At 36.3% G+C, this 20,950-nt stretch overlaps 3 protein-coding genes across 4 annotated transcripts; 1 reads left to right on the top strand and 2 right to left on the bottom strand.

The window, feature by feature from the left end:
* Nucleotides 1-1,678: 1,678 nt before the first annotated feature.
* On the bottom strand, nt 1,679-4,087 carry LOC103958499 (putative RING-H2 finger protein ATL21A). The gene is made up of 2 exons (XM_009370769.3): nt 3,456-4,087; nt 1,679-2,004 (listed from the first exon to the last, which is right to left on the bottom strand). Exons 1-2 carry the CDS (start codon nt 4,060-4,062, stop codon nt 1,823-1,825), a joined length of 789 nt encoding a protein of 262 aa, XP_009369044.2. The 5' UTR covers nt 4,063-4,087; the 3' UTR covers nt 1,679-1,822.
* Nucleotides 4,088-6,906: 2,819 nt separating this feature from the next.
* Nucleotides 6,907-9,799, bottom strand: LOC103959352 (cullin-1). 2 transcript variants are annotated; one of them, XM_048591461.1, is made up of 3 exons: nt 9,504-9,799; nt 7,548-8,575; nt 6,907-7,151 (listed from the first exon to the last, which is right to left on the bottom strand). In XM_048591461.1, exon 2 carries the CDS (start codon nt 8,542-8,544, stop codon nt 7,585-7,587), a length of 960 nt encoding a protein of 319 aa, XP_048447418.1. In that variant the 5' UTR covers nt 8,545-8,575; nt 9,504-9,799; the 3' UTR covers nt 6,907-7,151; nt 7,548-7,584. The 2 variants fall into 2 exon arrangements, with proteins under 2 accessions (XP_048447418.1, XP_048447417.1); XM_048591460.1 differs by having other exon boundaries at nt 7,548-8,552; nt 9,504-9,798.
* Nucleotides 9,800-18,153: 8,354 nt separating this feature from the next.
* On the top strand, nt 18,154-19,556 carry LOC103958517 (carboxylesterase 1-like). Its single transcript, XM_009370786.2, has 2 exons — nt 18,154-19,284; nt 19,401-19,556. The coding sequence occupies exon 1, from the start codon at nt 18,235-18,237 to the stop codon at nt 19,228-19,230; it is 996 nt and encodes a 331-aa protein (XP_009369061.2). The 5' UTR covers nt 18,154-18,234; the 3' UTR covers nt 19,231-19,284; nt 19,401-19,556.
* Nucleotides 19,557-20,950: the final 1,394 nt, after the last annotated feature.

Here is a 20,950-nt window from a genome sequence, read left to right as displayed (position 1 = left end):
CCCTGCTGTTAGATTCCATTTATTTTTTCTTTTAAATCGAAGGGAAAAGTGGCAAACTAATCTTTGCATCATAAACGTAAATTTTATTTTCAAAACCCCAAAAGAAAGTTAAAAGGAAAAAGTAAAAAGGCCAAAAAAAAAAAAAAAAAAAAAAAAATTTGGCTACTCAAAGATGAGTAAGAACCCATACTCAAAATTCTTAGTGTTTTAATCGCGGAGTTTTGTGCTTATGATCAAAACTGTTCATACTATGAATCACTTTATAAAGATTATATCTGCAAAAAATAAATTAAAACTAAAATCGTTTAGTCAATCTATTATAGCAAATATATAAACGATTCATAATGCTTTTACCAATAACGCTCATTTATTTTTAAATAGTTTGATGACTAAACGGCCTTAGTTTTAATTAATTTTTTATAGTGACCATTTTTATATGGTGATTTATAATATGAACGGTTTTAATTATAAACATAAAGTTTTATAAATTGACAATGAACAATTTTGAGAAATTTTGAGTAGGAGTTCCTACTCATCTTTGAGTAGCTAAGTAAATATCTTCATTTCACTTTAACTAACACCGATGTCTTTTATGATAAAACTCCACATCTGATTGATTGTGCATGTAGTAATTTACTCACCGATAAGGTTGTGTCGACGTGTTGAGATATGAGTAGCCGGCCGGCAGAGTTTAACTTTACTTTGGTGACATCACAAAACAAGACAGAAAAGCAACCTTGACCTTTTTAATCTCTACCAGATGTAGTGTCTGTCAGTACTGTTACATACTCCGCGCGTTTATTTCTTCCCTGCTCGAATATGGAATATTGGAATGCTAAGTAATTAATTAGTGTGGTTTTACAACCATTATGTGGCACTATTTTCTTCTCCTTTAGTTAGAGCGCTATATGCAGAAAGAAAGAGCAAAAAAGTTAACCAATCTGGATAATTCTTTCTTGATATCATATTTAGGAATTTCACTAGTGTTTTTTATTTTTAAGGTAGAATCATGATTGTCCTTGGTTTCTTGCTTAAAACATTGGAACCTTGAGTACTCAAATTAGTGGTTAATTAGGTGCCTAAGTATTAACGGAATAGCGATTAAATGCTTATGTTTTCAATATGGGTAATGCTCGGGAAACTAAATTTCAAAACCAAATTTTATTAACCAAATGATATGGATATTGATAATTAAATTATTATTAAAGTGTTGATCTTGACATAAAAAGACAATTTCCTGCCGTTCTAAATTCCATCATAGTATATAGAGAAACTGGTCGACTTAAGGAGGGTCAAACCTTTTGTGTTTGGCTTTGAATCGATGAAGGAAAAGTTCATTAATAGAAAATGTACAGCCTGTTTTTCTTGTATTGGTCGCTAAGTAATTGTCAGATGAATCGTATTTATACACTACAAATTGGGTTTTCTTTTTCTTGTTGGTTGAAGAAAAAATTGTGTTTTTTTTGGTTCGCGTTTTTAAGGGGATAGGGGCCGTTCTATCGGGGGCTTGGCTCCTTCCATTTGCTCTAAGTCATGGTGTGTAGTCTAGCTCGACCAATTTTCAAGAGCTAAGTTTTCTCTGTCTCGGTTGTAATCCTTTATTTTATTAAATATAAATCATCATTTTCATCCAAAAAAAAATAATTCCACTACCCAAACTGTACAAATATGTGGTCGCTGCTTCAAACATGGATTATTATTAAAAACTGCTACTAAAACAGGTGAAAAAAGATGCATCAAAAATCTGAAAAGTTACAGTTTTTCATTCATAAGTTGCATTTTATGGTGCTTCATCATGATTCTAATGTCGACCAAAACTGTTTCAGACTGAGTAGAGTTGCCTTATTTCACACCTTTCAAGCTTAAGGCTTTTGTAATCTCCGAGTAGTTTCTCAACCTGAATTCGATCGTCCCCTTCTCTCCGACGTTGTGTTTTGTTGGACCGATGCATGCTTATTCTTGCCAGCACTGCCAGCACCAAAATTAAAATGGCAATACACGCCACTGCACGCATAAAAAACCACAAGTGTGAGAGGCTATATCTCCCACTAGAATAACTTTTATAGGAGGCACTTCTACTTATGTACGCTTTTATTATATACATTTTGAAATCTTTACTAAGAATCCAAATGCTTCATGAAAAAACACATATGTTTGGTGCCTTTCCTAAAAATACTGGACATGTTAAGTGCTTCTCCAAAAAGCACTAAGGAGTGCTTTTATGACCCAAAAAAATGCAATATAGTGTATTAAAAAGTTTATTTAATCATCGCTTTTGATTGTCTAAAGTACTTGGAAGTCCTAAGCTTCAGGGCTAAGTAGAAGTCACGCCTACACATGCAATTTAGATTGGAATAAAGAGTAATATTGTTGACAGTATTAATCTTACATCGGAAAAAAGAGAGATCTCGTATGTGTTTATGAGTAATTAAGTTAGTTTTTATATTGTCAATTGATTTTATAGAAGAAACTCAATTTCTTTAAATACATGACACATATCGTGATAAGGTAGTTGGAGGGGGCTAAACAATTGGATGGAAAAATTTTTTGGTTTGACTAGCCGGCTCTAAGTCTTAGTTTATTTATTAAATTAAAATTAACTTATTGACTAATCACTTTAAGATAATTATATTTGAACACATAAAGCCAAGGAATACGTAACAAGCTGGAGATGGAGTATTTTCTTGACAATATATGAAATAACTTTCCAAGTGAGGGACAAAGCTCCACAGTTTGGAATCTTCTATTAGATTATTCCCCAGAGTCCCTACCGCCCCACACTTTGCTTTCTTTGTTTTGCCCTTTAAACATCTCAATTCGAGTTTTGTTTTCCTAAAACTTAAGTCTTAAGTCATCTATTGTTCAGATAATTCCATTTACTATTTAGGGGTGTGATACACACACAGCTTTTTACTTTTTCACACACTCTTAATTTTTGACTGTCGGATCGAATCAATTGATGACGATCAAAAGATATAAATTACTAAAGGGTGTGTGAGAAGTAAATAAGGGTGTGTAAATAGTACACCCCTATTATTATTCACCGTAGAGTTTGTATACACATAATCCACACAAGTTATAAGCTACTTTACCTATTACGGGTCATCTTAGTTGATTCACTATAAATTGGTTGCGAACTTATCATTCTCAAAATTCAAACTTAAGACCTCTTATTTATTGTCAAGAGGAATATTACTAGACCGTAATATTATATAGCATCAACCTGGTTAGATTTAATAACTTTTTTCTCTACAAATAGTTACATATTCCCTATGAGAAAAGTACCTTATGGTTGGTATATCTGGTTTTACAAGTTAAAACAATATTCTTCTTATTTGCACTTTAAATTTCGTCCATAATATAAATAAAGCATTTTAAAGGAAGAGAAATTGACTGAAAAAAAGTAGAAGAAAAAGAAAAGAAAGGAGAAGAAATTAAAGGAAAATGGAATTTACCTTTAACATGTGCCATGGTGAAACATCCTGTTTCTTGATTCCCAACTGAGCCCCAAGTTAACCCAAGACCGAAGCTACTGTCAGAAAGATAAGGACTGTACTCGAAAGGAATGGGAACAGTTTTCACAACCCTGCAAAAGTTTGGCACAGCCATGGAAGGCTCCACAGTGTAAACATGAAAGCCGGAGCCACTTAGGCAGGGAACTTGAGAGAAAGAAGGTGAAAGCGTAACCGAACAATTGAGATACGAGTACTCTTTCAGAACATAGTAATATCGAAACGGGGTAAGGGAAAGATTGAGATTAAGAAAGACTTCATGGACGCAACCCTTGGGATCGAGAAGATCGAGTCTTCTGGCATCGTACGAGATGGATTTGATGCCCAGTTCACCATAAGATGGGAAGTGAATTTTGGAAGCGTTGTTGCTGCAGTCGATGTCAAAACCGGGTAGACCACAGTGATGGGGACGCCGGCCTCTTACTTGGAAAGGAAACCGAATATCGGGTTCGCCATGAGAGCACTTAGTAGTTGTGCAGTTTTCAGTGGATGCTTGTGTTTCAATTAAGATGGCAGTGGAGAAAAGGATGAAGAAGATGAAGGCATGCATAGCTTAGCAATGAGAAATTCTGCACTCAGAGCATTATGTATATATAGAAACAAGGGTAACATAAAAACTGGGAAGACCAAGCCTATGAAAAAGTCAAGCTGCTAAGGTGGACGCCGTGGAAGACCTTGACCCAAATAATAATTATAAATAAATAAAAAGATACCGTGGAGACTAGGTCAAGTTGGAAACACCCACAGACAATGAGGCTTCTTATAGAACTCAGATTAATTGCATTATTGGGTGACTTGTAAGTTTAAACAAACTTTAGGTCAATGAGTGTTTGTTGGGGTTGATTTTTCAGTTTTCCTACCACTTTCCTTCTCATTTATGATAGATTGTCACCTATTAGTTTAGGTCATCTTCAATGAAGAGGACTAAAGGTCTAAAGCAAAAAAAGTAGTCTGATTTGTCAAAAAACTCATCTTCAATCGATGACTGGGCTATAATTCTATGAAGCCCACCAGACTATTATTTGGCCAAATGAGCATTAAGCTAACCAAATGTAGCCCTCCTCTTCGCAACTTTTCTGTGACTCAACTCTTCAGTTGCAATAATTGATTCAAACTTAACGGCTAGATTTGAAAGCATCCAACGGTAGTTTAATTAAATTAACCAATAAATTTAAAATATAAAGTTAAAACTAATAAATTATCGAGGAGGCTATGTTTAGCCCCTTCGGTTGGACACGATATATGAATATGGCTTAACACTGTTTATTTAAAAATAATTTTTTGTAGGGCTACAATGCTAGACATGACTATATTTAGTTCTTTGAGTTGAAGATGACCTTAGTAACCATCAAGTTAACATTGTATTCAGATGTGACATCCAGTTGGCCAATATTTTGCTTGTATGGAGTCACGTGGATGACAAATTGATTAACAAATGCCACATGGAAAACAAATAAGAACTTTCTTTTTTTTGCTAGATGAAAACCGCAAGCTTGGAGATAGAGATAAAAATAAATAATGACTGATGCGGTATCATTCTAACGTTCAAGTAAGCAAAACGTAGACTCATCAAGTGCCGTGTAAGAAATAGCATTGACTTGATGTTAACGGATGAAAGATGGGTGCAAAGTGTAATTTCATAATATCTTCCCTTTTATTCACTTTCATGCCTTTGATTGAAAGAGTTCCACATAATTTACAGCAATCCAAGAGTTAAACTGGTTATAAGCACAAATCTTTACCATGATCAAACAAGTAAAATGACAATACATAATACTGCACATAGTAAGCCACAAAAAAGCACAAGAATAAAACAGATGTGAAAAAAAGCCAATTTTTCAAAGTTGGGTTTTGCAGCTTCTTGTTTTTGGCTTTTTTTCATCCAAAACTGTGAAAAAAAGCTGAAGCTGAATGTTTACCAAACAAAAAAAACAGCTCCTAGCTTTTTTTTATACAAGGTTTTTTCAGAATCACCTCAGTACCAAACCAGGTCTAAATCATCCACATCATCATCTCGAGGCGAAGAAGTAGATCAAGAACCTGCAGAATGCTCCTTTTCGAACAGTAGAGTTGCATAAACCACCACCAACTCATGTTGCACTTTTTCCACCAGCTTCTTCTCACTGCTCGATTGCAGGTAATCAGAAACTCGATACTTCTCCCTTTTCACGCTTTCCTCTACTTTCGACATGTAATCCGGGTAACTGTCCTCCGTGATCCAACTTGATGCTTTACGAGAATAGTATTCACCAGTTTCTCGTAGCATGTGTTCTTCAAAGTCCTCTCTATAAGGATCCATTTTTCCCATTCCAATTTCTACACACACATATATCACATTCTTCAATAGTTCTCTGTTGATTTCCTCCGCCTCGCGTTCTTTTCCAACAAGACCAATTACAGCAACTCTCACATCCGCATTTACCTCCTGGTAAAGCAAATCACGTAAGTAGTTCACCCCAACTTGATGTAGCGGAGGAAGTGACTTCCGAGCGATGAAGTAGCAATCAAGATAATGAAAGAAGCGCGCAAGCCACCTAACCATAATTTTATTGTTTTCCCAACGTTTGACACATTCCTGCAATAAAATGTCATCCTGCTTCTCTCTTCGAGAGGGCAAAACAGTTGAAGTAATGTATTCATCAAATGTCTCCCGATACTCTTCATAAAGCTGCTGCGAATAATCGTAAGGAGGTTTTTGAATGCACAATGTATGGAGAGTTGTGTAAAGCATCATATACTCTTCAGGTGTGAACTGAGTCTCCGGTAATCCTTCCAAAATCCTCTTTAGCTTTGTAACTCCCTGCTGCATATAGATCCATCCTTCAGCCCACTCCATTATTTTGGTTGCCATTGTTGTGAATGGAAATATTCAATATATTACATCCAACTGTAACGGAAACATTGTTAGGCAACGAACGCAACGTAAATGATCAACATGGAACTTTACCTTTAACTATACCATCAAAGAAGTCGCGATAGAACTCGGACGCAGAGGAAGCTAAATCCACTTAATCTGGGGAATTCTTTGAAACATATGTGAATTGGATATAAAGAATTGGATGTCTTGTAAGTTTGAGCAATCGGGTTTAGGGTTTAGGGTTCATTTTGCACGCAAATTTGAAGCTACCTTCACGTTAATTAAATTAGTTTAAAATACCGCTTGATTATCATTCTCACAAGTCATTATCTTCCTCTTGTAAACCATGTTGACTTTCATCCTTCGAAGTTATAATTATCGAGTATAATTTGTAGTCAATAAATTAATTTTATGGGAAGAATGATTGTGACTTGTGGAAGCATACCCTAGATATTGTTGCAGAATTTGTAATATTTCACAAATTAGGGTTTGTAGTTGTCGAAGTAGTGGTCAGTGAGAAAGTTAGGGCTCGTTTGGTGCCTAGAAATGGAATGGATTGAATAACTCATAAAATTCAAGATACAACAAAGGTAGAGGCAATGAGTAATCCACCTTCTGCCTCCAAGTTGAATACAATTTTTTCATTTCGTCCTTCAACATACCTTCAGTCCAGTGCGGTTATACATTTCAACCCAATCCTAGAGACCAAACGAGGCCTCAGTAACATAAATTCTGATAGCCAGATGATGCTTAAAAAGAACCCTGCAGATTCAGCAGGAGACCTGTATTGTACACATCAAACCAGTTAATTATAAATCAGTTCTCTGTAAAATACAAAATCCTTGAACAAGTACACAAACTAAGCATAAGTTTAACCTAAACGTTGACGCTTGGATGAAATTTAATTAGTTTTAACTACAACTTGATGCTTGAATACAGGTTTGCAAAGCTAAGACATAAGTTAACGGCATCGAATTTATCAGCTATGTGTTCTATTGTTAGAAATATATCCATTTTAATGCCACAAGGGCAACAGTTCTAAGACACAATTGGCACCAAGGTAGTTAATTATATGACATATCAGAATGTGGGTCAAACGATCTCAAGGATTTCAAAATAGCTGCACATAATTCGCAGCATATCCAAAAGTAAAACTCATGATTACTACACATTGTTACCATTTTTTATCGTTCAATTGTTGTAGTGCGACTCATCTCACTCCTCAATCATTGCAGCATCTTCAGCCTGTTGAACAATAGTCGAACCTTCAGCAGGAACTTGCTGTTCCAGTGCCACACTAGCAATAAATCTCCCAGAAAGCTCCTCCAAATTTTCAATTGTAAGCAAAGCACATCCAGATTCAGAATGTTTCTTCTCAATCAATTGATTTGCATGAATCACTACCAACCAATGTTTCACTGTCTCCATTAGCTTCTTCTCACTGCTTGGAAGCAGGTAATAAGAAACTCTATCCCTCTCCCTTCTCAAGCATTCTTCTGCCTTCAACATGTAATCCGTATAAGAGTACTCCAAAATCCAACTTGATGTTTTGTGGCAATAGTACTCGCGAGTCTGAATGAGCATGTATTCTTCGAAGTCCTTTTCATACACATCCAATTCTCCCATTCCAATTTCAACATATATATTTATCACATTCTTCAGTAGTGCTCTGTCAATTTTCTCTCCTTCGCGTTCTTTATCAATAAGGCCAAGTACATAATATCTCACATCAGCATTTACCTTCTGATAAACCAAATTACGGAAGCAATTAAGTGCAACTTCATTCGGCCCAGGAAGTGATGTCTGATTCCGAGTGATGCAGTGGTCATCAGAAAAACGAAAGAAGTGTGACAGCCACCTAAACATAACTTTATAATTTCCCCAACTTCTGACAAACTCCTGCAACATAAACTCATGATGCTTCTCCTGTAAAGAGGGAAGCACTGTTGAAGAAATGTATTCCTCAATTGTCTCCCGATACTTTTCATAAAGCTGCCGAGAATAATTATGAGGAGGTTGTTGAATAGACATGTTATAGATAGTTGTGTAAAGCTTCATATATTCTTCTGAGGTGAACTGAGGTTCTGATGATCCTTGTACAATCCTGTTCATCTTTGCGATCCCCTGCTGTATATAGTCCCAGCCTTGCTCCCACTCGATTAATTGGTAACCCATTGTTGTCCCTGAAAAAATTAATATCCTCCAACTATTTAAAAAAAAAAAAGAAAAAAAAAGAAAAAAAAAAGACATAAACATAGAGATTTTGTATGAAGCTAGATAACTTGAGTGACTAAAATTTACAATTTGGAATTTCCATCAGACTCTTCAATAAAAGAAAATAAACTAGCGAGAAAACAAGTTTAATGGTAAATAACTAGTATGAGATTTTATGGCCGTCAAATAGGCACTAAGAACAATAACTGACCTGAGCCCAAACTCATGCATATGTCCTACACTGTTAAGTTTATATAAGGCACATCAAATTCATAACAACCACAAGCTAACAAGTTAATTCTGAATCCAATAACATTCCTTTTTCCTGTAACCTCAATGATACGAGGGAGGCTTATTAAAATAAAGCAAGAACACCTAGCCGGGGGAAACTTAATGAACATGAAATATAAACAGCATACATACAACAGAACCCAACTGAAAGCTCCCCTCCATTTCGATTTTCGACATATACAGAATGTAACGGATGATGATGCTGACTTTAAGACTCAAAAGGGTGTTGGACTAAACTCAGTAGCAATACAAGATGCACACTTGGAAAGATTTTTACGATACAGAAATCGGCATCTGTACCCCTCTAGTTTCCTACCATTCTCCTCATTACACCTTAACCACGACATTTTTGCGTTTTTCTTTCTTTGTATTATGTATTGATCCTTCTATGAAAAAGTGTTTATCTTGAAATTAGATAATTCCATACTTTCAGAAATTGAGCAAACAATCCTCTTCTCTCTAACTTTCTACTTTTACAAATAGATGTTCCAAAATCCAATTGATTTATGTTCACTCAATTTTATCCACGACAGTAATTCCTAAAAAATTAATAAAGCAAAATAACGAAAAATTAAAAAAATTAAATGAACAGAAATTACGAACAAGCAGCAAAGAAAAATGGAATTTACCTTTAACTGGTTCGCCGGTGAAAATTTAGGTTTGCTTTTCTTCTCTCTTCAGTTTGGTAAAAATATTGGTCTACGGTAAAAGTAATTTAAAGAGATAACTGTAAATCAAGTGGGAAGCTAAAAGCCGAATCCAGAAGCTCATTTCATAGCAGGCAGATTGCCAAACGCCATGAGAGCTGGAGCTAGAGGATACGCGCAGGGAGGGTTTTAGTGAAGACTCAAACCCCCATTGTAATATAGAGAGAAATTAGGATTTGGGGCTTTTCATTGTTACCATTAAGTCCTCGTGGTTTTCTGTTTGTTTCAGTTAAGTCCCGTTGTTTGTATGTGTATGTATTGGGGGTTACAATCGTTTGAAAAGTTATTTTAAATGATTGAAATCGTTTTTATAAAAAATGTTCATTTACCCTAGTCGAAGTAACCGAAGTAAATAAGGATAGCTAGAATCAGCTCACGTTTGAGCCCCGAAGGAAAAAGTGGAACTCACGGAAAAGATAGCTAGAATCAGCTCACGTTTGGGCCTTGAAGGAAAAAAAACTCACGAAAAAGATAACTAGAATAAGCTCACGTCTGAGCTAAAAGGAAAAAAGAGGAAGTCATACCAAGTAGATTTTCACACAGTCACCTTTTAACATGCTTGAAATCAACCCCGAGATAGCCTGCCACAAGTTACACGTTGACCCCGCTATTAAACCGATGATCCAGAAAAGACAACATTCCACTTCAGAATGAGTAACGATCATTAACATGTTCTTCCAATGATACATTTTCAATAAGAAGATTGTGAGGAAGAGACTACTTAGGTACATTACAATCAAATCAATACAATCTATGGGATTATGGTACCAAGTCCGGAAACTAAAGCCTTCGGCTTTTCTTTGTCAAGTTTTGGATAGCGTTTGCAAATATATCGGTAAACAAATATATAACGAATATAAATTGATTGATTTTAAGCCATTTGATCTGAGTTTTTAAATCAAATAGCACCACTCACTATTTTTGGCAAATTTAATATCCCTCATCGGAATTCGAGAGTTTTGGAGGAAACTCTTATTAGGGTAGGAGAGGCTCACTATTACCAAGCCCACCTCACAATTATATGATGTTGGCTAACATTAATAATAATGAGAGAGTACGCTTACTCATTTACATCTCATGTAAGTACCCATCTAGTTTGGCCTCTAGAGAATGATGCCTTAGAATTATATCATGTTGGTGTCATTGCACTTAGTGAAGTCATTCCCACCGTGCCAGTTTGTGTAGGGGTTCAAGCATAACCTTAGAATTATGTCATGTTGACTTAACTCGTTGCCAACCTCACTTCATCATGTATGTATATAGAATTCCTCCTGAGTGTAAACATATACTTTGTACTCCCCTATTATAGGGTGGAGTCGGTGTATGAGTCACAAACAATTGGAGTCTACCACGGCGGAAGGCCACAAAAGAGTGTTCAAAGCACTCTCACGCTTGTCAACTTAATAATGGTTTGGTTGAGGGTTTTAGGTCTTATCACATATCAGCATGCATTTTAATCTTATTAAAACAATTTGGTCCTATTACAACTATTGGTCCTTATGATTGATTTAGTAGTATATGATATTCCCACTATGCTTGTAAAATGATTTTTAAAGCAAGAGTATATGGTACTACTAACATAAGCTTTGCATTCATTGATGGACTATATAGTTGCCTTAGGGCCTTAGGATGACTATGAACCTTTGATTCGATCCAACACGAGCCTAGTGTTGGATCTCGGTCTAGGGATGGTGATTGATTTTAGTTACGCATTTAATCATTTAAGGCGTGTTTTCTTATTGGGCATTGGACCCTACTATTTCAATTTCATGCATATCAAATAAAACAAGAAAAGGAGTACATCAAGGTAAAGAAGAGCTTATGCTCTTTTACAACATTTGACCAATAGTACCCTGTTTGTAGGGTGGCCGGTTTTGGTGAGAGTAGTAAAGAGTGATAGGTTGGTTTTTGATGAAAATACAAAGTCAATTATGTTTTAAAATATAGGTATAGGTGTGTAAGAAAAGTATCAATCATGTACAAAATTTCAAATACACTTTCAACTTTTCGATCACCTTTTCAAAAAAAATGTCTTGTTGATAGACAAGTCACACCAACCATTACAAAAACAAGACTTTATGTAAACAACCAAAAACTTTGAATCAAAACACCTAAAACTTTATGTTCTTGGTTATGAACAACGCAAGAACATTGAAGAACATCCACGAAAACCCATAAGAGCTCCATGAATGTTTTCACTCAATAAAACTCAAATTTTCACTACTCAAAAGGGGGTTAACATCCTAGGGTACTTAGGGGGTTCAAAAAGTCACTTTAAAACACTTTTAACAACACAAACTTGAACCCAAAAATCCACCCATTTGATTTGGCCAAATTTCCCCATAAACATGGCACCAAATTTTAGCTCCAAAATTCATGCTCATATGAACTACATCTACAACATTTGAGATGGCAAATTTTCTAAAAAAATTTAGATTCAAAGAAGCCAGAATAAAGCTTGTAACCATTACAACATTCAAATCAAAGACTATGAACTACAAAACCCAAAAGGATTTAGCAACTACTAGACCTAGGCTCTGATACCACTTGAAGGAAATATTTGTGAAAACTAGTACATATGAGCAACATCTATGCATGCTATTAACAATTAAAAGGTGGAATCATGCTTGTATGCACTCAAAAAAAAAACTTTACCTATGAAATTCAAAGCCTAGTAGTTATGGTGAACCAAGACTCAACTCAAAACAAAGTGAGTTGAGAAATCTTATACCTTTGTTAATTCCTCTTTGCATAAGCAAAGGCTAATCACCCAAGAGAGAGGACCTTCATTCCTTACTTCTTAGCTCCATGGATTTCTTAGAGGAGGATGGATGAATGGATTCTCCAAGTTCCCAAAATAGAGAATCTCTAAGTTTCCACACCAAGGAGAGCATTGATGAAGATGAGTGGCCTAGAGGAAGGAAGATTGCTAGCTAAGTTCCTTTACGGTGGCCGGCTTCTTAGAGAGTCAAGAGAGCTTTTGTTCTCATCTTTTCTCTAAAAGAAACCCTAAGGATGAAATGGCTACAAAGTTGCCTTTATATCACCTCACAATGGAGTGGCAAACTTGCAATTATGGCAAGTTCAGTACCCTTCTCTATATGGCTGGCCTTAAGGGTTTACTGGGTTTTCAAGCCCTTTGTGTTTTCAAGTTGTCATACAACTTGAGTTATTGGTCTTGACATTCAAGTCCCATTGGGCCTTGCGGCCCAAAACTAACCCGAGGTCTAAAACGAATTTATTCATTTGATTAATCATCATATTAATTAATCCTTACCATAAGTAATTAAACCATTTAATTATCCTTACTCATCTCCATTATTTCTTCAATCTCTACCATACATGGTGTATGATCTATTAGGTTCCTTTTAGCGAGGCAGTGGGCGATTAGAACTCTTCAAATTGATTGTGAATTGAAACTTACTTTCAATTCCCCCTTACACCTTTAGGGCTTCCACAAACCATGAGTGACACCTAGCAATATGTCATGGCTACCCAAGCTAATCAGAAAAGTTGGAGAACCTATTCAGTTTAGGATTACAATGCAATATGATCTTTCTCTAATACAATACTCTTGACCACATTGTTTGGTTTGATAGTTTATTCATGTCTACTATCCAATGTGATTCTCTTACTTATATGATTACCTTGAATGTGATTTGGAACGACTTCCTAAATCTCATTCGTACTCTGGCCAGAGCATTCTCCCTCAAACAGTTTGAGGGTTAGAGTTCCTTTGTTGTGCATTCACTTGCCTCCATGGTTAAATGGCTTAACCCTAACTATGCCGTGGACACCCTCTGACGGAATGACTTTGATATAGTCAAAGATCAAGGACCTAAACAAAAGACAACTATGATGCTTCAGGTCAAATGACTACTTTGCATTATCCCAACCATGAGTTCTTATATGGCATGAGTATGAGAACTCCTTGTTGATCGTGTCCAGTTGACTCATTCTCTATTGAGCACCGACATGCTTGTCTTGATGTCAGTCACACCAATGACTCAAGACCAGTCAATCTCCTTAGGAGAAGACATAACACGTACTGATCTTAACGGACTGTCAATGCCTAATTGGCAATCCTATAATTAAGAACGTTTAGGATATGTATACCAAATAGAATAGTCTCATGAATCTAACTTCTTTAGCCTTTAAGCTATCAACTTCCTAGCAAACGACTTCCAATTGCACAAAATTTGGGGCTAAGACATCGGACCCTTTCAAAATGATAAGTTCAAATTCTAACTTTTCCATTTTTTTAGCAGCCAAATAAGCTTGAGGTGTCATTACCACCTCAACCTCCTTAGCAACCTCAATAGCATCTTGGTTGACATGCATAGATTCGGCATCCAAGATTAAAGTCTTCTGCAATGTAGCAAGCAGAGAATTCCTTCTAAAGTTGGCATGATGTTTTGCAAAGAAACTCGAGCAAACCACTTTTCCTGATGTTATCAACAAACTTAGCTCAAGCATCAAGGTCTTTAAGCAGGTCAACTTTTAGTAGCACACAAATCTCGAAAAATTCTCCAGAAGTAAACTCGGGGAATTTCTCATAACTGCCAACGAGAGCAGTCTTCTTCTTCTCAACAGGCAAAATAGTTATAGTAGTAGAAAAAAATAGGCCATGGCACCACTTTAGCAGCATAATGCATATTTCTGCTCTTCGTCGCAGAAAGCCTTTTGAAAGTCGAACCAGACTTAGCTCCAGACGGAAGTCTCGAAGCAGACCCAGATATTGGGGCACAACAAAACCCTCACGCTGCACAATTCTATCAGTAATGGTTCTAGCCACCTTCAAAGCAGCAAGCTTCACAGCTTAGACTTAGAAGTTTCATTATTCTCCTTGGGGGAAGTCAAGCTAATGACAAGCCTCTTCGTAGTAGGCGAGCTTTCATGGGCAGCAAAGGAAGTTTTCTGCTTCTTCTCAACAAACGACTCTCGTGTAGGTGATGAAGATCTCTTCTTTGCAGCTCCACTGGCAGCAGGCTCCACAACGACGATCGAACGAGCAAGTGCCTCTTTCTTGATTCACTTAATCTATTTTCTCAGAGGCATCCCACTTTTCTCCCGATGAAGAGGACTAAGCAACTAGCGTTATTCACAATATTCAGCAGGCTGACCCAGGGCAATATGCACCTTCTTCAATCCGACGAAGTCTTAGCCAAACTCTGAATCTACACAAGAAGGGGATGACATTCAATAAATCAAAGTCATCAGCAACTCAAGAAAAGCATAAAACAGCCCAAAGACGAAACAGTTCACTTACCATAAATGAAAGTAGTCGAAATATGTAGCTTAGGCAAGGAGTCGGATTCCCACTCTCTGGTGATCCCCAAGGTGTCATCGATAATCAGGTCTAAGTTAAAAAACCTACTCAACTTGAAGAACCCATCATCATGCCTACCGCATTTGGAAAATAATGGGAATGAGCGCACTTTATGGAGAATATTACCTTTTGGAAGAAGCGCGGGATGGGAAAACTGAACCGCAACACGAAGTACTAAGGATGGAACCTGATGACTCTCTTAGTAGTCCCACTGCATGGTTTATGGCTACTCCTTGCTTTGCTTGTCTCAAGTGGACTCTAGATGGAATTGCGTACTTGTACACCTTAAGGAAGTCCTTGAACAGCTCGTCGGAATTGATCTTGCCGTGAGAAGCCTTGAAGTAACCCACCTTAATGAAAGATCATCTCTGGTGATACAATGGTAGATGATACTTATCACCTTTGAGGCTTGAGGGAGACAAGCCGTGCCCAAGCTTGTCGTTGCACTTGTAGCAACCCTGAGCTTCTCTTTGTAGCATCGTGACTTCCCAGCCATGCCAATCCACTACCTTGGCCCCCGCAAAGAGAATTTTCAAACCTATCGCGGAGAAGAAGAAAGAAGATGATGAGCAACTCTTTGCAAAGGCAAGCAAAAAAGAAGGCTAAGGGAGAATAAATTTCCTATGACTTTCTCTCTTTCTTGTAAGGATAAAAATTGATCTCCAAATTTTTTTAACTCCCTGCTTAAGGCAGACTTAAATAGGTTTTGGTGGCAATTGGTTTCCCTTTCCTATAAAACTTTATATCGAAGTCAAATTAGAAGATGTACATCAAATTGGAAAACAACTCTCTGCCTGCCTAAGCATCTTGGAATTTCTACATCTACTACCATTTCCTATGAGCAGCCCAGCAAGTGTGGGGGCATTTGTAGAGCAAAAAATAATCCAAAAAATCCTGGAGGCGACACGTAGACTTTTACTCAAGAAATATAACATTGCCCTCATTAAATGGGCAGAGCTCCTAAATAATCTCATGTGTAGCTTAGCATCCCTAAATGTCCAAGCAGCTGACTATGATTGTTCATACCTCTCCTTCTTGTGCCATGGAAAAGTAACTTAGGCATCGGAGATCCATTGCCCAACTCCCCTCCCAACTCCTCGTGGGTGCGTGAGGTTTTGGCCTTTGATCAAAGATGTTAATTGTTTTGTAGGTACATTTTTGTCAACACTAAGGGCGGCGGAAATTTGCTACCACAATGGTGATATGGCTGTTGTGTTCCTTATGCAGCACGAGCGTAATAAATGGAATACAAACGTAAACCCAAGGATCGAAAAGCTAAAATCCACAAATTTAGAGAGAAAATAAGCTTAAATAAGCCTAAACTCAGTTGTAGGGAAGTTCAGCGGTCTTAGAGAAACTAAATTGAATAATCATATAAGGAAAATAAGATCCCAAGATTATTTATTCAAAAATTAAAATAAAATGTGAAATTGAATACAAACTTGGCAAATATAATATTTTCTTGAAATCTTCTCAAGCAACCCAAAAATTTCAACAAAATTCTTCTTCCTATAATTAATCCCAATTTTGTCAATTGTAAAGTAAAAGCTTTAATTTTCTGTACTTCATAAAATTCATCCCAAAATTGTTCTAAATCAGCTTCCTCGCCATATTTAAGGTTTTCCATTCTGTGGTGTTGTGTGTTGGGCATGTGCTTTGGGTTTTCTGTTTTTAATTATCTTTTGGCTTTTGTATTTAGATTGTTGTATTCGGGGCTGCCTTGTTCAGCTTTTAATAATTTTTTATAATAAAAAAAAGGGGTTTTTTAAGGAAAAGGCCCTTGAAATTTGTATTATCTAAACAAAAACTCACCTAATATTAAACATACAAATAAAATCCAAATTTAAAATAGACTGTCATGTAGACAAATATATATAACCAACTATTATAACATATTTACAATTTTGCCACAAAATCCTAAGTATGTCAGTAAATATTATTACTCGCCCTAATTAAACCCATATGAAACTTTACCCTTTCGTGTATCATAAATATTAGTCACATATATAAATTAATTTACCCATATCCAAAAAAATAATAGGCATATTTCGTATGAAAAAAAAAAAATTCCTTTATGCAGTCAATTATTTTTTAATCAAAAAAGTTTTTTTTTTTTTTTTTTGAATCATGTAAATACATACATATAAATTAATTTACGTATTCCAAATAAAAAAAATAGTGATATTAAATAATTATTGAATGTTGTGGGTTTGTGCTTGTAGGTAATTAAATAAACTTGTAATCTAATGCACATAAATCATGTAGGTGAATTAGATTATTTTGTAGGTAAAAATTGTGCAGAACATATAGTTAGCTTTGTTTTGTGCATTAGGATTGGAGTATATATCTCTATTAATTAATAAAACTCTTTTTGTCAACTAAAAGAGGGTGAAAAAACAACTTAATCTTCTATCACACAAAAAAAAATGATGTGCAATAATGTAATTTCACATATTCAAATTTTACTGCTTTTTTATTTAAACCTCACCTATAGGTGATGTTAAAATATCTCTAATATTTAAAATTAAAATTAAAAAAAAAACCACAAAAAACCCCCCCACTCCCCCCACGTTCTCCCTCCCTCCCTCTCTTTCTCTCCTTTTCATTTTCTAAAAAAATATGTTCATACACACAAAGTGTGTAGGCAAATACTAGTATGCAATAGCTGAAGCTGTTTTAGGTTTATTGCTATGATGGTAGGTAAATTAACTTGTATATTTAATGCACCAAATCATGAAATTGCTATTATTATTATTTTTCAATCAGCACCCTACAACAATTTGAAAGTTAATACATTGAATACAATGAATTGCATGAAATATTTTGTAAAATATATTTAATTAATTAAATGGATATAACAAGTGACAAATCCAAAACCTCCATCTAAGTATTATTAGGGGTAGTTTAGGCATCTAGAAAGTACACAATTTGAAAAGTCAAACTTAATTAAGAAATTTGCTTAGTTGGAGCCCAATCATTGGACTTTAGTCATGAAAATGAAAAGGAGATGGATTTTAGTTAAGGAAAATATAGTTTCAATGGGTAATGTCAAAATTTCAGTAAAAAAATTCAAAGAAACGCGGGTAAAAGAATGGCTCTACCTTACCTAATTTTTGTTCGTATTAACTATTAAATGTTGTGAAATTAACGCACACGTAATGCCCTTGTCTCAACAACGTTGGAATCTAGGCTTGAAAGCGAAGCTGAATGATATTTAATTCGACCACCAACTTTCTTTTAATAGGCTCCATCTTGAGGATTTGGCTTCAATCATTCACACATACACTCACTCACACATCTCCAATATTTTCCCAAAGTTAGGAAATGCCAGAACAAACGGCAGCTTCCACTATGTCCAATCCCACCGTCGATAATTCCGATCCCTACAAGTTCCTTAAACTTGCATCCAATCCGGACGGCACAATCACACGCTTGACCAAATTTCCCAGCAGCCCAGCCACTTGCGATCCCAATCTTCCCACCCCAATTTTCACCAAAGACGTCCCCATCAACCAATCAAACAACACCTGGGTCCGAATATTCCTGCCCCGCCACCTGCTCGACCACTCCTCTGCAACCCCGCCCGCCAAGCTACCGCTCGTGGTGTACTTCCACGGCGGCGGGTTCATACAGCTCAGCGCAGCCTCAACCATAATGGACAACTTCTACGTAAACTTGGCTACCCAAGTCCCCGTGATCATCGCATCGGTGGAGTACAGGCTGGCTCCGGAGCACCGGCTGCCCGCTGCGTACGAGGATGCGGTGGAAGCGCTGCACTTTATCGAAACAGCCCCAGACCACTGGCTAAGGGACTATGCTGACTTGTGGAATTGTTACCTCATGGGCAGCAGCGCCGGTGGCAACATAGCCTACCATGCGGGACTTCGTGCGGCTGCGGAAGCTGACGATTTTCACCGGTTGAAGATCCGAGGGTTGATATTGCATCAACCGTTCTTCAATGGGGCCCAGAGAAGCAGATCTGAGTCAAGGTTGGAGAACAACCCCACGTTGCCGCTGAGTAGCAGCGATCTGATGTGGGAACTGTCGTTGCCCGTGGGCGTTGACCGTGACCATGAGTATAGCAATCCAATGGTGGGGGATGGTTTGAGTGAGAGGTTGGATCAATTGAAGGCGGCTGGATTCAGGGTTTTGGTGGCTGGATCCGATGGAGATTTACTGATTGATCGTCAGATGGAAGTGGCGAAGATGTTGAAAGAAAATGGGGTCGAAGTGGTGGAGCATTTTGTTGAAGGAGGTTATCATGGGTTTGTTGACAAGGATCTTTTTGCGGTTGTAAAAAGTTTCACATCTTCTTCATAAGCTGAGGATGATTCTTAGAATAAAACTTGATGCAGTTGGTGGTGGCGGCGGCCTCAATAATAACTAGCCTCTCTGCACACGCGTTAGAAACATTTTTTTTAAAGTAATTATTTCATAAATTATGCGTGTGCGCACATCATAACAATAATATCTACATACTTTTATTGACGCAATCGTCAAACAATATGAGATTGTTATTCATGCAATTGTCAAACAATATGAGATTTTGGGTGCAAGTTTATAATTGAAGTTGATGAACAATCGCATGTAGATGTAAATTAGAGAAAAGGTAGACGAAATGTCATTGGCTAATATTGAAACCCTAACACGTAGCGCCCCTAAAGATGTCTTACATTAGCTATTTTTAATTTGTTTAGTGAGGTAATTGGACAATTAAAATGAAATTAAAACAACTAACGCAAGACGTTTTCAAGTGATGAAAGAAATAAAACATAATTAAGTTGAGTGTAAAATTCGTGATAAATTGAAAGAGGTTTGTAAAAAATAAATAAAGAAATATAGCAAGGAACCAAATAATATTGTAAGAAAACAAAATAAACAATTAATCTATGACATTGAGTTTAAGAGTAAGAATTCATATATCATCTTTTCCTTCCAACACCACAAAATACAACTCGACTTAATATATTAATAATATATGTTATTAAAAATTGATAAAGATGAGTAAGCAAGGTTTGTGCTTCATGGTATACAGGCCCTTTATGCAAATGATCTCTACTTTTTTTTTTTTTTTAAATGGAGATTAGGTGTGGGGTTCACTCTACATTGAATTTTAACGATCCAAACTGTCTATTTTGTAAGTCTTGATTCATAGATCATTCTTGCAAAAATTCAATTCAATCCGAAACCATTTGCCTATTTAATTATCAATATCAAATTTCATTGTTTCTTGCATAACTAGGTATTCGTTCATTTCTTTGAACCCAATTAGATGTCTTAAATATTTCTGATTTGGCTAATATTTTGCAAGGATGATTTATGAGGTACAACTTTAAGATGGTTCTGATTGTTAAAGTTCGCTGTGGTGTGGACTCCACAATTAATCTCCATGTTTATAAAAAAAAAATGAGAACCTCTTCCCTTAAGAGCAGTTACAGCGTGGGAACCCTTCCCCTAGGCAATACACTATGCTATCCACCCAGTGAATAGTAACTGCCCTTAATGAACAGTGATCGCCTTTTGCATCTCCACTGTTGCACTTCAATAGTCCTGGCAATAGGTAATAAAATATTAGCATTTTATTTATTTATAAAATAATACAAAATAATTTTATTTGTAATTTTGAATAAGATTTTTTAATCGTTCTCGTTGCATCACGTGTCATTATCCGAAAAGTTATAAAATAATACAAAATAATTTTATTTGTAATTTCGGATAAGATTTTTAATCGCTCTCATTGCGCCAAATGTCATAAAATCCGAAAAGATAATTATTGGTGATGGATTTCCGATAAAATTTTTAATCGTACTCGTTGTGCCACGTGTCATTATCCGAAAATACATTATTGGTGATGGATTTCGGATAAGATTATTAACCAATCACGTCGCGCCATGTGTCTTAATCTGTTTACAATCTTTGAGGATAGATTTCTATCAGATTTTTAACGAATGACGGCATGCCACGTGACATTATCTACAACCTAATCCTTTCTGAATCCTCCATATAATCCACCATCCATCCTCACAAATCTCACACCAAT

Source organism: the organism of the source record quoted next, unplaced genomic scaffold, assembly GCF_019419815.1.
Source record: "Pyrus x bretschneideri cultivar Hongxiangsu unplaced genomic scaffold, Pyrus_bretschneideri_v1 Contig34, whole genome shotgun sequence".
In the NCBI taxonomy this organism is placed as follows: domain Eukaryota; kingdom Viridiplantae; phylum Streptophyta; class Magnoliopsida; order Rosales; family Rosaceae; genus Pyrus; species Pyrus x bretschneideri.
The sequence above is the reverse complement of the archived record's forward strand: the minus strand, read 5'-3'. Positions and strand labels throughout refer to the sequence as shown.

Excerpts from the sequence above, each read along its gene's own strand:
- LOC103959352 (XM_048591461.1), bottom strand. The coding sequence starts at position 8,544 with ATGGGTTACCAATTAATCGAGTGGGAGCAAGGCTGGGACTATATACAG.
- LOC103958499 (XM_009370769.3), bottom strand. The coding sequence starts at position 4,062 with ATGCATGCCTTCATCTTCTTCATCCTTTTCTCCACTGCCATCTTAATT. Across the intron at positions 2,005-3,455 it reads CACCATGGCACATGTTAAAG|TGGCGTGTATTGCCATTTTA; the intron begins GTAAATTCCATT and ends TTATGCGTGCAG.
- LOC103958517 (XM_009370786.2), top strand. The coding sequence starts at position 18,235 with ATGCCAGAACAAACGGCAGCTTCCACTATGTCCAATCCCACCGTCGAT.